Source organism: Polyodon spathula, chromosome 20, assembly GCF_017654505.1.
Source record: "Polyodon spathula isolate WHYD16114869_AA chromosome 20, ASM1765450v1, whole genome shotgun sequence".
Taxonomy (NCBI): domain Eukaryota; kingdom Metazoa; phylum Chordata; class Actinopteri; order Acipenseriformes; family Polyodontidae; genus Polyodon; species Polyodon spathula.
The window spans coordinates 14767741-14780738 of record NC_054553.1 but is presented as its reverse complement, the minus strand read 5'-3'; the positions used below and the strand labels follow the sequence as shown (position 1 = coordinate 14780738).

Sequence of the window (12998 nt, the reverse complement as noted above, 5' to 3'; positions counted from 1 at the left end):
CCCAATGTGTGCTGCTTGACACTGTTCTTATGAACCGCCGTCTTTGAAATTTTAAGGATGGAAGCAACCCAACGCTCACTGTATCCCTCTGCCAGTAAAGCCAGAATTGAACCCTTCTTTTCCTCACTCAAAACTTTCCTTTTCAACTCTTTGGGCATGGTCAATAGTTATTTTTTGATTCCTATTACTTTTGAGGTACTACTAGCAATGTTTTGCCATCCAGCTGGTCCTATTGCAAGAGGACAGTGAAGACCACAGGAGTGGTTTTTATACTTTTCCTCATTAAATAAGATTTGGTTCAGGTGATCCCCTAATCAGTACCTCATTCAGTAGAATGAGGTGTGCCTGTGTTGGAATTCAACAGACACTGGAATGGAATGGCTGCCATACATGTAGAGATGCTGATTTAAGAAAAATTTTGCAGTGGTCTCTTAATTTTTTTCCAGAGCTGTATGTATATATATATATATATATATATATATATATATATATATATATATATATATATATATATATATATATATATAAATGATGTCTCAGTCCTGAAATTCCAGGTGATGGAATTGTCCATAGCTGTACAGTGGAATCCTTATATTTACCAAATGGTAAGCAGGTCTTTATATGCCAATATTCTTCTGAGCTTAATGTGAGATAATGAATGACTAGAGCTCAGATCGCCTAAGATATACCACATTTGTGTGGGGAACCCTTTTAAAGATTTAATTTTGCAGTTTTCTGCCATGCTTTTCCCATAATTATACCTAACCTTGTTTTTAACATGCAGTTTTGTGCTGTTTTCTTGACAGGTTTCCACTATGCTGTGCTTGACAGGTTTCCACCATGCTATGCGTATGCAGGTAATATAGTAAGTTTTTGTCAAAGGTGGAATATAATCTCTCATACTGGGGAATAGTTTGACCCATTTTTCACTTTGCTGTAATAATCTTGTTATAATCTTACTTTCTGTAATTACACATTTCACATTTAATCCTAAACTACATTTAATATTTCATATCCCTTAAACCGGAATCTCGAACTGAAATGAAGGGACTTTTTCAACACCACTCAATAAGGGAAACCAGGGTGTGTTTTGACTGAGCAGTGTCCGAGTCCCCTTTACATTAATTGTGGATTGCATAAAATGTGTGACAGCCCAGAATAGTAGCCATGCTTGATAAATCAACCACTACTTAACAGCTAAATCAGCTGTTAGCAAGTAAGTTTAACCCAGACACAGATTACTCATCAGGCATAAGGTATGTTCCTGAACGGTCGTCAGAACCTAGAGACACAGAGGGGTGCTTTCTGTGCCTTCTGTCACATTTTGGAAGAAACAGTTTTCTGAATGTCAGGATTAGTGAACTTTAGTGACAGAAAAGAAAGGACTGCAAAGTATATGGTACAAATCTATGATTATCATTAATATTTTCATTTCCACCACAAGCAGAACTCAGTGTTCGCGCTAGGTCACGCCACTGTGCCAATGCCCCCGAAATAAAAAATGTCCCGCTGAATTTCTCTTAACGCGCCCGTGTGTCCCCCTTCCCAGACCAGACGCAATATGAATACGTAGCAAATTAATGCATTTTGTATTAACATGAAATGTCTGATGGCAGGCCAATCATTAACATATCTCAAAATGGCTTCCTGTTTATTTGAAGGTATCTTCAAATGATTTAGAGACATCTCCAAATGAACAGAAAGTTATTTGAAGATATCTTAAAACATTTTAGAGATATTTTTAAATGAACAGGAAGCTATTTGAAAATACCTTCAAATGATTTACAGATATCTTTAAAACCCTAATTTTAAGATATCTGTAAATGACAGTTTGGCGCACCATGCTAGCCAAATCCACATATTATTCAAAGATATCTGTAAATCATTTGAAGATATCTTCAAATAGCTTCCTGTTCATTTAGAAATATCTCTAAATCATTTACAGATATCTATAAATAATTTCCTGTTCATCTGAAGATATCTTTAAATGGACAGGACGTCCACTGAAAACATAGAGCATTTTCACAGGAAGTCATTTTGAGATATCTTGAAATGGCTTCCTGTTCATTTGAAGATATCTTCTTGAATTTGAAGATATCTCTAAATGACCAGGATGTTATTTCGAGAATACACTAAATGAACAGGAAGTTATTTGAAGATATCTTCAAATGATTTAGAGATATCTTTAAATGAACATCACATTATTTAGAGATATCTCTAAATGATTTAGAGATATCTGAAAAGTATTTAAAGAGTTAAAGATATCTGAAAATGCATTTTAGATATTGCATTTAAAGTTCCATTTAAAGATATCTGTAAATCATTTTGAGATATCTCTAAATGTATTTTAGATATCATAAAATGATTTAGAGATATCTTTAAATATATGAAGATATCTTCAAATATTCTGAGATATCTGGAAATGATTTAGAGATATTTCAAATATTTAGAGATATCTCTAAATGAATTTGAGATGTCTAAATGATAATTTGGCTTGCCATAAAATGGTTTATCTGTTATAAAGTAACTTTTGTAATTGTATCCATCACACACTCCAAGGCTTGTGCGTTGTTGTATCATGTTATTGTACAGACCTTTTTTTTTGTTTTCATTTTATTATGTCTATCTCAGATGGGGATATTCAGTGGACCGCATTTTTTGGAAAGGGGTATGCAGCTTGAAAAGACTGAAAAGCCCGGTTCTAGTGTTATTTGGTACAATGAATATCCTTTACTCAGTGATACACCAGCATCACTGTGACACATTTCCCAATATTTTCCCCAAAAGTGACAGCTGAGTATTGTAGAGACACCTTGGTTGTAGCTACAGCTTTACAGTTTTATTTTTTGTTCTTCAGAAACAAAAGGTAAGTAAACTCTGCTGGCATATGTGACAGGAAATGGCGTTGCGGTGATGTCAGGCCAGAATGAGGAAGCACACAAAGGCAAGTACTGCAGTTGAAAAAGATGTGCAGCGTGCTGATTATTTTTAAAACACAAAAATAAATAAAATATTTAAACAAAAAACACTCTTGCTCACAGGGCGAAATAAAAGATTTAAACAAAATAATCCTGAACACAACAATACAAATGCAATCCAGGTCAGGCTAGGCAAATCGCCTTCACTGTTCCTAGATGTTTTAAATATCTCCTCTGGCTCACTCGCACTCCCCCATACACCCACCCCAAACCGAAAGCGTAGCAGGCTTTTTATACAGTGGCTGAGGGGTTTATTCTATTAGCCCTCAGCCACAAACTGCATGCGTTTATTCAATTACTCCTGGCAGAGGACCAGCTGCCCCCTCGCCCCAGTCAGAACACACCCAAACAAAAACAACAACATGCGGTGCTTTGCCGTCATATATAAATAAATACAATAAATAAATAAATCATAATCATAATACAAACACAAAATAACATGATACAGGGGCGGAGGAGGAGACCCTGTTATAAAAATAAACACCACAACACATTTAAGCAGGGCTTTCCTACCGCCCTGCTACAGCATATTTAAAACAAACAAAAATAAGAAATGGTGGTTGGTTCTGAATCAAACATATTGACCACCTCACTGAAGAAAATGCCCCCCTAAAATTTTGAGAGAGGGCCACATTGACCTTCAGTCTCTATGTCCTGGAGCAAACACTGGGAACTTTCACCTATCACAACTGGAATATCAGTACAAAGAAAGATACTTCAGAAACTGTGCAAGGAAAGAAGCAACTGTTCTGCACTTTATTTAGTTCAGGTCTGGTTAATAAATAGTGAAACATTCTCCTTTTTAAATTCCCAAACTTGATCACTGTCATCAGCACACACAACTGTTCTTTTCTGAGCAGCATAAGGCATGTTGAAGAAACAGCAGAGGGACATCCTGACAGGACAATAAGGGATGTAAAAAAAATTAAAACATGGCTGAAATTCCCTCCAGTGTTATGTGTTACTGAGAGGAAAAAAACAAAAACAAAACCCAAACAACTCACTTTAAAACTAAGAAGAAACAACTTAGCTCCTTAGCAGCCCTGGGATGAAACAGTGGAGTTTTTTTTCTTTTTTTTCTGGTATTTATTTTAGTGTGTTCTTACTTTATGATTACAAAACATTGCTGAGGAAAACAAGGGGACATTAATAGGTGCAGAGCATCAGGGAGGAGAGAGCTGCTCTGGAGCTGCAAGGAAACAAAGTTCACCTGCATAATGGGGCTGGGAAAGCTAGCTGATTACCGAAGTGGGTGGTTTTTAAGATCCTAGCACACCTTTAATTTAATACCTCAGAAAGTGATTGGTTGAGATCACTGGGTCTCTGGGAATCTGCATATTATTGAAGAATCAACAGTTACAAGAGCTGCATTCCACTGACTAGACAGAAGAATGGAGCTCCGTTTCCTTTCATAAGGAGGGTCCTTCTGACAAACACAACTCTCAATCATTAATTCTGAGATAACAAAAAAATGTTTTGTCTTATTCCTTCAGCAGGGTATTTTCATTTGATAACACTTCAGCACTGAATCACACATTTTGGGTACAGAGCTGGTTTGCAGTTTGTTTTTAGATCTAAAAACAAGTAAGGGTCAGCTCCCGTGCGCACAGGCAACACTGGTTTGATTCCTAAATATTCATATCCATGGTATGTATAACAAATTACATATGGGTTAATAATTATGTAGTACATATCGGCACTGCATAATTGGTTCTGAGCAGCACAATATTTGTTTTACATTAAATAGATATAAAATATTCCTTACCTTTTCCGGCTTGGTTTTGTTCTGCAGTAGATGCTCCAGGTACAGGTCTGAAAGCGCGGTATGTGCACTACTATTGACTCGCTCAAATACGGCAGCGGGTTCATTTTTATTAGATTTGAGTGTCATGTTAAAGGTTCAATGCAATTGCTACTGTTACTGTTACTGCTAGACTGCTAGTGGTTCTAATTTCTATTAATTAAACGAGTACCCTACGTCGCCGTTCTGCTGGTTCGGTTAGCTGCTGCCGTTGAGAAAGGGGAGAAAAGGGCCGTCAGCAAGCCGTAACTCGCTGATAAAACCTCTTTCAGGGTTCAAGTCCTAAGTCCAGTTTCAGAGTGCAAGGAGGCACACAAAACAACCTCACCGAGCTCAGCTGACAAAGCAAGTAAACATAAGTGACTAATGAGGGGACTGAAGCGCACTGCACACTGCAGCTTCCTTGAAACCGTTTCGTGCAAGAGGCACAGGACTCAACCAAACAGCGCTTTAGTGGGGGACGCGTTGCATAAGCAACACAATTATATATGTAGAGTTAATCCTCCTGTCACAATGTATTTGAATACATTTAAACTCGTCCTCAACAGCCTTTTTTTTTTTTTTTTCCTATAAACCCTTTAGACCTGAGAGTGCTGTTTTTTGTCCCATCTACCCGGTTGTAATGGAGTTTACCAAGACGAGTCCTCGCGGGGTCTGTGTCTGGAGTCTGGGCCGTCTAACTATAGCGAGGTGAGCAAGGTGTTGTAACATTAGGGCTACTAGGCTTAAGTACTCTGTACCCTAGATATTATAATAGTTCACTAGAATCCAGGAAAATTACAATATGTCCATGTCTTGAAGGTTTGCAGTTCCACGACTTGAATAGAGTTGAAGCATTACATAATTACATGAACACACTGTAGACATATTCTACATGATGGAGATTCCTTTCCCACATTGCTGGTTTTACGGACGTTTTCCCAAACAACAGAAAGACAAGGAGCGCCTGTATGTCTTCAGTCTTAAATCCAGACTCTTGTCAGTAGACCCGTTTTGCAACTTTATCATTCTTACAGTTTAATTTCTTTCTGTCGTTTGCAATTCCAGTTTAAGAGAATATTTCTTTACTATAATTATTTTCATGGGAACAGACACTTATAAAAGTTTCCCATAGTAAAAGACTAGCAAAGTGTAGTAAAGCATGGTAACGCAGAGGTAAGCATGTAAAGCACAGAGAGGTATGGTAAAGCACATTAAAAACATGTAAAACCTGGGTAAGCTATGGTAAACGCATAGTATAACCATGGGAAAAGCATAGTAAAAGTGCAACAATACAGTACAAAAACACTGAGAAACCTTTAGAAAGGGAAAGCCACAGTTATGCTTCTGACTATTGAATACAATCATGTGATATACACACGGTGGTGCAGACATGCTAGGTAATTTTCTCTCTGCTCATCATACAAGTACAAGTAATTATGCTAATTGCCCGCAGGAAGACTCCACACTGAAGAATATTAATTAAAGCACTTCGAGATACTATATAGATGCAGGATGTTAGTGTATATACTGTAAATTAACTTCTGTTCCATCAGTAATAATAACAATGATCACTTTCAATTCATTGTATTTTATTGGTGTCACTAGTATTAATGGAACTTGCCTGGTGGCTTTACATTATGCTGGTGCTGATTATGGGTAGTTTTACAATACTCTAAAGGCACATTTTCCTTACTTGCTGCTGAAGAACAACAATAACAAGCTGTTTGGTGAAAGGAAGGAACCCTGTCTGTCCCCTTGGAGCCTCCAGATTCCACTTCTGTTGACAAGCTGTTTGTAATCTGTTCTGTTTCCATTCAGCCCAACAGGAAAGACACACTTACTGTTCTTCTTCACAAGTATTGCAGTACAACCATTCCTCACATGACACAGTTGCCCTGTACAGATTGATATAAGTCTGCTATGTTTTAAATTGATGGAACACAAAGCCACTTTTTCAGGAACTGTGGCTTGAAACCTGGTTCCAGTAAACTGGGAGACCTAGTTTGAAGCAACCTTGCTGTATCAAACCCCACGTCTCCCATGGTGTGCATGCAGTAGCCTGACACTTAGTCCTGAAACCAAATTCCGACCCGTGTTCCCTGAGCTTTAGCTACAAGGGTTCATGGGACCAAGTGTGGTGTGTAATGGTTCATTAATAAGAATGGGTGCCACGCCCCTCTGGTTATAATGGTTTGTCCAGTACCCAGGGTGCAAGACGATGACAATACTAGGGGTGAGAAGCAAGTATGATCTCACCAGGTCCCGAGCTGGGTACAGGCCCAAACATAAACAAACCCTGTACATTGTAGTCACATAAATATTGTTAATTTTGTTTAGCGTATGCAGCTCTGCTCTGCTGTGTTTTCTGAAATCAGCAGAGGCTGCTTGCAAGTCTTGCTTTGGTGTGTTTTCATACAGCTGCGCAGGGCACTGCAGGGAGCACATCCCAAGGGCAGTATTTCAACAGAGGAGTCCTGATGCAGGGACATACACTGGAGACATTGATCCAGAGCTTCAAACCTGTGTCCGCAAAACACGAGAGCCAGGTTTAGTGTGACTCTGATAAAACAATGTGTGTACAATAACAGTCAAGTCTGTCTCACCTGGATTCATCCATTCAGAAAGTACCTGGGGGCGTTTTAGTTGGGGTCCCAGTACCCACCCCACTCCTCTAAACTGTTTGTATAGTTGCACTGAAAATGGCATTGCAACAATAATACAATATAATACTTTACTAAACCTATTCATTTATCAATTGTGCATTCTTTATTCCTGCGAATTGTGCTTTGAATTTGCAGACACCCCTTAATAGACCCTGGTACAGCCTCACCAAACACCAACGAACCACCAAACACCTTAACAGACCCTGCTGCAGCCTCACCAAACACCAACGAATGGTCAAGCCGTGTGCACTCCATAATAGTCCTTGATGTATTTTCTTAACAAAACATCTGTTTTGGTTTATGATTTAACTGTACTCTTTGGCACCCCCTGCTGACAAGACACAGAACAACAGCACACTAAAACTGAAATCATGTTTTTGCATTCTGCTTTTCTCAGCTTGACTTTCACACAACCCCTCCCCCAGGCTCAATTTCAGTGTGTAATAGAGTTCAATGAGTCCATGTGTTAGAGTCACAGCCGTAAGGAACTTTATCGTTTCATTTTGCACCTTGGTAAACACTGATTGTTTTCTTACATGTAATAGTAAATCAAGGCCTCTTCCACACACCGTTTTTCTCTGGATTTCAATACTATTTTTCAGCCATTCAGAGATTAGCTCCCCATGGTAGTGACCAATTAGAAAACAACGTGTTTTCAAATACAATACACATGCAGTATCTAGCATGTGTGCCAACCTACAGCCAGTCACATTTATGCCATGTCATCAGTCCACTTTCACTCTCTCATGTCATAAATACTGTGTTACAAAACACAGAGCCTTTAAATAAATTCAGTATTTTAGTGCTGCTTCACCAACGACATACAGCACACATTTTCTGTATATTGGCTGTCCCTCTGACTCATTAGTTTTGCAAAGATGACATTTATTCTGCAATTTCTCCCTGTTGCAAGTTAGTTTTAGTTATAGGAGGTGCTTCTGTTTTTTTTTGTTTTCAGTATTTCTTAAAGAATAGGACAAAGAGACAAAACCAGAAGCCAGAAAGGCGAGGGGCTGGAAAGAAGTAAAGCTCTAAAGTCCTGGGCTGTCTAGAAGTCCAAACATGAACCCTTGATAGCCGTCTGTAAGAGAAAAGGACCTGAAAGGAAAAACCTGGATCAAACTGAAGTTCAGCTATCTCTTGATTCAAAGCCTCACAGTGTTGTTAAATGCCAAAAGCAGAACCACAAAATATTTGTTTAAAAGGAGAAGACAATCCTTTTTTGTTCTAAAATAAGATGAGCAGGCTCTGTATATTCTTATTAATCATATTTGAACCTTACCTACAATGTAAAGTTCTAAAAAAACTGTAACAATTTGTAATCAAGACAATTATGGATGATCACACCTGTACTATAGTGTGACTAAATAATAAATGCCACCAAGCCTGTTTATTTGAATCTGTTTCAGCTTGCTGTGTTGTGGAACTGGAATAGAAGTTTCAGTGCTCTGTTTGTGCCCTGAGGGATCGTTTATCCAAGAAAAACAACTGTTTCATTTCCACTGTGACAAACCCACAAAACCACTGTCATGACCAAAGCAGCATTTGCACAGCGTATGAGGGAGTAGATTCTGATGATTTGAGTTTGGTTTCCCTCAGGCTATTTTTGAAGAATAACACAAGGTTAGTGCAGGGCACACAACACCCAGTGGCGGAGTGATCAAACTTCCTGCATTAACGCTTCATCACAAAGACCATTTGATTCTTACCATCTCTTCTGGAGTCTGGATTACCTCTCCATCTTCAAGTGCTTGTGTTTGAAGCCTGTGTACAGTAACAGCACTAGACAAGCAGCTGTTGTATTTTTAAACACATGCAACTTGGTCACCCAAATACACTCACTGTGTACACGCAATGCTGTTCCAAATACACTGCGCGCAAGCAGTGCTGTGTGTCCAGACTGGTCTGTTGCTGTTTATTTCATTGCTAAATTGTATTTGTTTGGGAAACCCTTCTGCAGCTCTGCCCTTAACACCCTGGAAAGTCCCCTTTCTATCTGACAGTAGACAATGGATTTGTGTACAGCATGCCTCTGCTATGGAACACACGTTGCTCATATTTTCCCCAATTTTCCAGACTAGCCCATAGTCATTTTTCTTGTACTTATACCAGGCATCTTCATAAGGGCCACATCATACAATTAGAGCAATAGTGAAACAAAATAAAAATGAAACTGCTGTTTATCTGATGCCTTTTACTCTATTATCCTAACCCCAAAATAACACTGGAGACTGCTGTTTATTCAGTAGATATTTCCACACAGTATAAAATGGTAAAAGCCCTGATAAAACCCACATTTTAGCCATCTATAAAAAGACTGTACATTTCTAACAAAATTGTGCACTTCTTTCACAGCAATGGAGCACTTGAGTAAGATGTGTCAAGCTTTTTCTGTTTGCTTGTTTTGTTTAGATACATTGCAGTTGTCATCAACGCTCCAGATAAGGTTTTGGTCTGCGAGTAACTTACCCTCTAATTTTAACACAAAGAGTAAAATGTATTTTCAGGGGATAAAATGCAACATCACCTTGAAGTCATGAGTAATCTCGATAAATACTGTACAATTGTTAGTAGTAATGAAGTAGGCATTAAAAAAGAGCCTTCCATTTTAACTGTTATGTTACTTTGAACTCCTGTACAACCGTGTGTGTACTACACAGTTCTTTATCGGCTCAGCACAGTATCACACTGACTGCAAACACTATGTAACACAATTTTTGTTCCTGGGTAGTAAGTGTTATTTCCTAATTGCTTATGCCTCAAAAGTATAGAAAATGGCTATTATCCCCAAAAACTTTGCTTTTGTGACCAGAAAAGTGATATTTTGAAATGTACCTATTTCCAATGAGAAAACGGGTGAATTTGTGTCTTTTTGTTCACATAAAGTCAGAAAAAAACAACATATGAATCCAAATTAACATGTATTTATACTAAAATAATACAAAAATGACTACAACAGATTTAGAAGTGAGTAGTTTTTCGAGATTTACGATTATACTGTAAATCACTTTCACAAATCAGCCCCCAAATGTAGTCTCCCATCATGTTCTCGTTATACTGTCCTTGGTAGCGGCATTCAAAGTCCAGTATATAAGAACATAAGAACATAAGAAAGTTTACAAACGAGAGGAGGCCATTCGGCCCATCTTGCTCGTTTGGTTGTTAGTAGCTTATTGCTCCCAAAATCTCATCAAGCAGCTTCTTGAAGGATCCCAGGGTGTCAGCTTCAACAACATTACTGGGGAGTTGATTCCAGACCCTCACAATTCTCTGTGTAAAAAAGTGTCTCCTATTTTCTGTTCTGAATGCCCCTTTTTCTAAACTCCATTTGTGACCCCTGGTCCTTGTTTCTAGGTGGAAGCGCTCGCCTTGCTCCTCCGAGTACGCTCCCATGTTCTCCTTGAATTTATCAAGATGAGCATCAAGGATATGGACTTTGAGGGACATCCTACAGCCCATTGTGCCGTAGTTCTTCACCAGTCTCAACCAGCTCCACATAGTTTTTGGCCTTGTGATTGCCCAGGAAGCCCAGAACCACTGCAACAAAGCTGATCCAAGCCGCTTTCTCCTTACTAGTGAGCTTCTTGGGGAATTCATTGCACTCCAGGATCTTCTTTATCTGTGGTCCGACGAAGACACCGGCTTTGACCTTTGCCTCAGACAGCTTAGGGAAGAAGTCTTGAAGGTACTTGAAGGCTGCCGACTCCTTATCTAAGGCCTTATCTAAGGCCCAATTTGATGTGCAGTGGTGGCATCAGCACCTTCCGGGGGTCCACCAGTGGCTCCCACTTGACGTTGTTCCTCCCCACAGAGAACTCGGTCCGCTGTGGCCAGTCCCGCCTGTGGTAGTGCGCCTTGGTGTCCCTGCTGTCCCAAAGGCAAAGATAGCAGGGAAACTTGGTAAAACCGCCTTGGAGACCCATCAGGAATGCCACCATTTTGAAGTCTCCTATGACCTCCCAACCATACTCATCATACTTCAAAGCGTCCAGCAAGGTCTTGGTGCTGTTGTAATCCTCTTTGAGGTGCACCGAGTGAGCCAGGGGAAGAGACGGGTACTTGTTACCATTATGGAGCAGCACGGCTTTGAGGCTCCTAGATGAGCTGTCAATGAAGAGGCGCCACTCATTCTGGTTACAGGCGATTCCGATTGCCTCGAACAGACTGGTCACATTGTGGCAGAAGCAGAGCCCATCTTGACGGGTGAAGAAGCTGGAAAAAGGTTGGTGACACTTCCTCTGATCTGCGACTTGCACACTTTCATCCAACAAGTTCCATTGCTTGAGCCTAGACGTCAAAAGCTCGGCATTGGACTTGGTGAGACCAAGATCTCTAATCAAGTCGTTGAGGTCTTTTTGGTTGGGGTAGTATGGGTTTCTCTCCTCAGCTCCACCTCTGAAATTGTCATCTGGATCTACAACATCTTCCTCGCTCTCTGACTTGCTGCTCTCTTCTAAAGACGGCTGCTCTCTCTCCGGAGGAGTGGGTACGGGGAGCTCATGGCAGTGTGGCACTGGGGCGATGGATGAAGGAAGGTCTGGATACGTGATAGCAGGTGCATTCTTGCCAGTCCGACGTTTGGAAGGGTCCACCATGCAGAAGTAGCAGTTGCTTGAGTGGTCAGTGGGTTCCCGCCAAATTCTTGGGATAGCGAACTTCATGGCTCTCTTTTCCCCTCTGTACCATCCTACAAAAATACATTTATTTCACCCATGACTAATGTGTAAGAGATTCTCGCAACATTTTTCATATATGATATATTTTTTCAATAACATTGAAAATTGTAAAACATTTTAAAATTAAAAACTTTTACAATTTTAAAAATTTTAACAAATTTTATAACATAAAATTCCGAGCAACAATTGTCCATCTTACCTTCCAGAGTTTTTTTGCAGTGCTCGCAGGTGAAATGAGGTGCCCAGGGTTTGTCTTGATCCCCGACAGGCATGCCGAAATATGTCTTGTAGGCCTCACACATCTTAGCAGATGCTTCCACTGAGTACTTTTTCGCTCTTGTCTTGATAAATTGTCCGCAGACATAGCAAAATGCGTCTGCCGGATGCTTGCAGCCTCTTGATGCCATCTCAGAAAAATGCAGATATGTATCCACTTAGGCAGCTGGAACTAAACTGAACTGGTGGGCTTAAGGCCCCTGTATTTATACTACTATTTATATTACTGGAAAGTTCTAGAAAGTTCTAGAAGTTACTCCAAGTTTACTCAGCACTGAATCTATCTGGAATGTTCTGGAAAATAGGTACATTTCAAAATATTACTGTCCTGGTCACAAAAGCAAAGTTTGTGGGGAATAATAGCCATTTTCTATACTTTTGAGGCATAAGTAATTAGGAAATAACACTTATTACCCAGGAACCAAAAAAAAAATATATATATATATATATATATATATATATATATATATATATATATATATATATTTGTTACACAGTGAAATTAATTATGTTGCTAATATTTTAACATTAAGTTCTTAAACTCAGTGAACATGTTAAAACTTATATATAATTCCATACAGATAAATAAAATAAGGAAATGCATTAATACGTTTTAAAACAG

The 12998-nt window shown here is 39.2% G+C and overlaps 1 protein-coding gene and 1 long non-coding RNA gene across 2 annotated transcripts in view; one reads left to right on the top strand and one right to left on the bottom strand.

Moving 5' to 3' along the window:
* LOC121295597 (55 kDa erythrocyte membrane protein-like) overlaps nucleotides 1–5184 on the bottom strand; it is a 44392-nt gene extending 39208 nt beyond the window's left edge. Inside the window, exon 1 of the mRNA XM_041220451.1 lies at nucleotides 4744–5184. Within this exon, the coding sequence (XP_041076385.1) occupies nucleotides 4744–4869 (126 nt within the window). The 5' untranslated portion in view covers nucleotides 4870–5184. The remainder of the gene's footprint in view (nucleotides 1–4743) is intronic.
* LOC121295598 lies at nucleotides 4043–8801 on the top strand. The gene is made up of 3 exons (XR_005946948.1): nucleotides 4043–4625; nucleotides 5362–5469; nucleotides 8383–8801. It is a non-coding gene; the product is annotated as an uncharacterized LOC121295598 (long non-coding RNA).
* Nucleotides 8802–12998: the final 4197 nt, after the last annotated feature.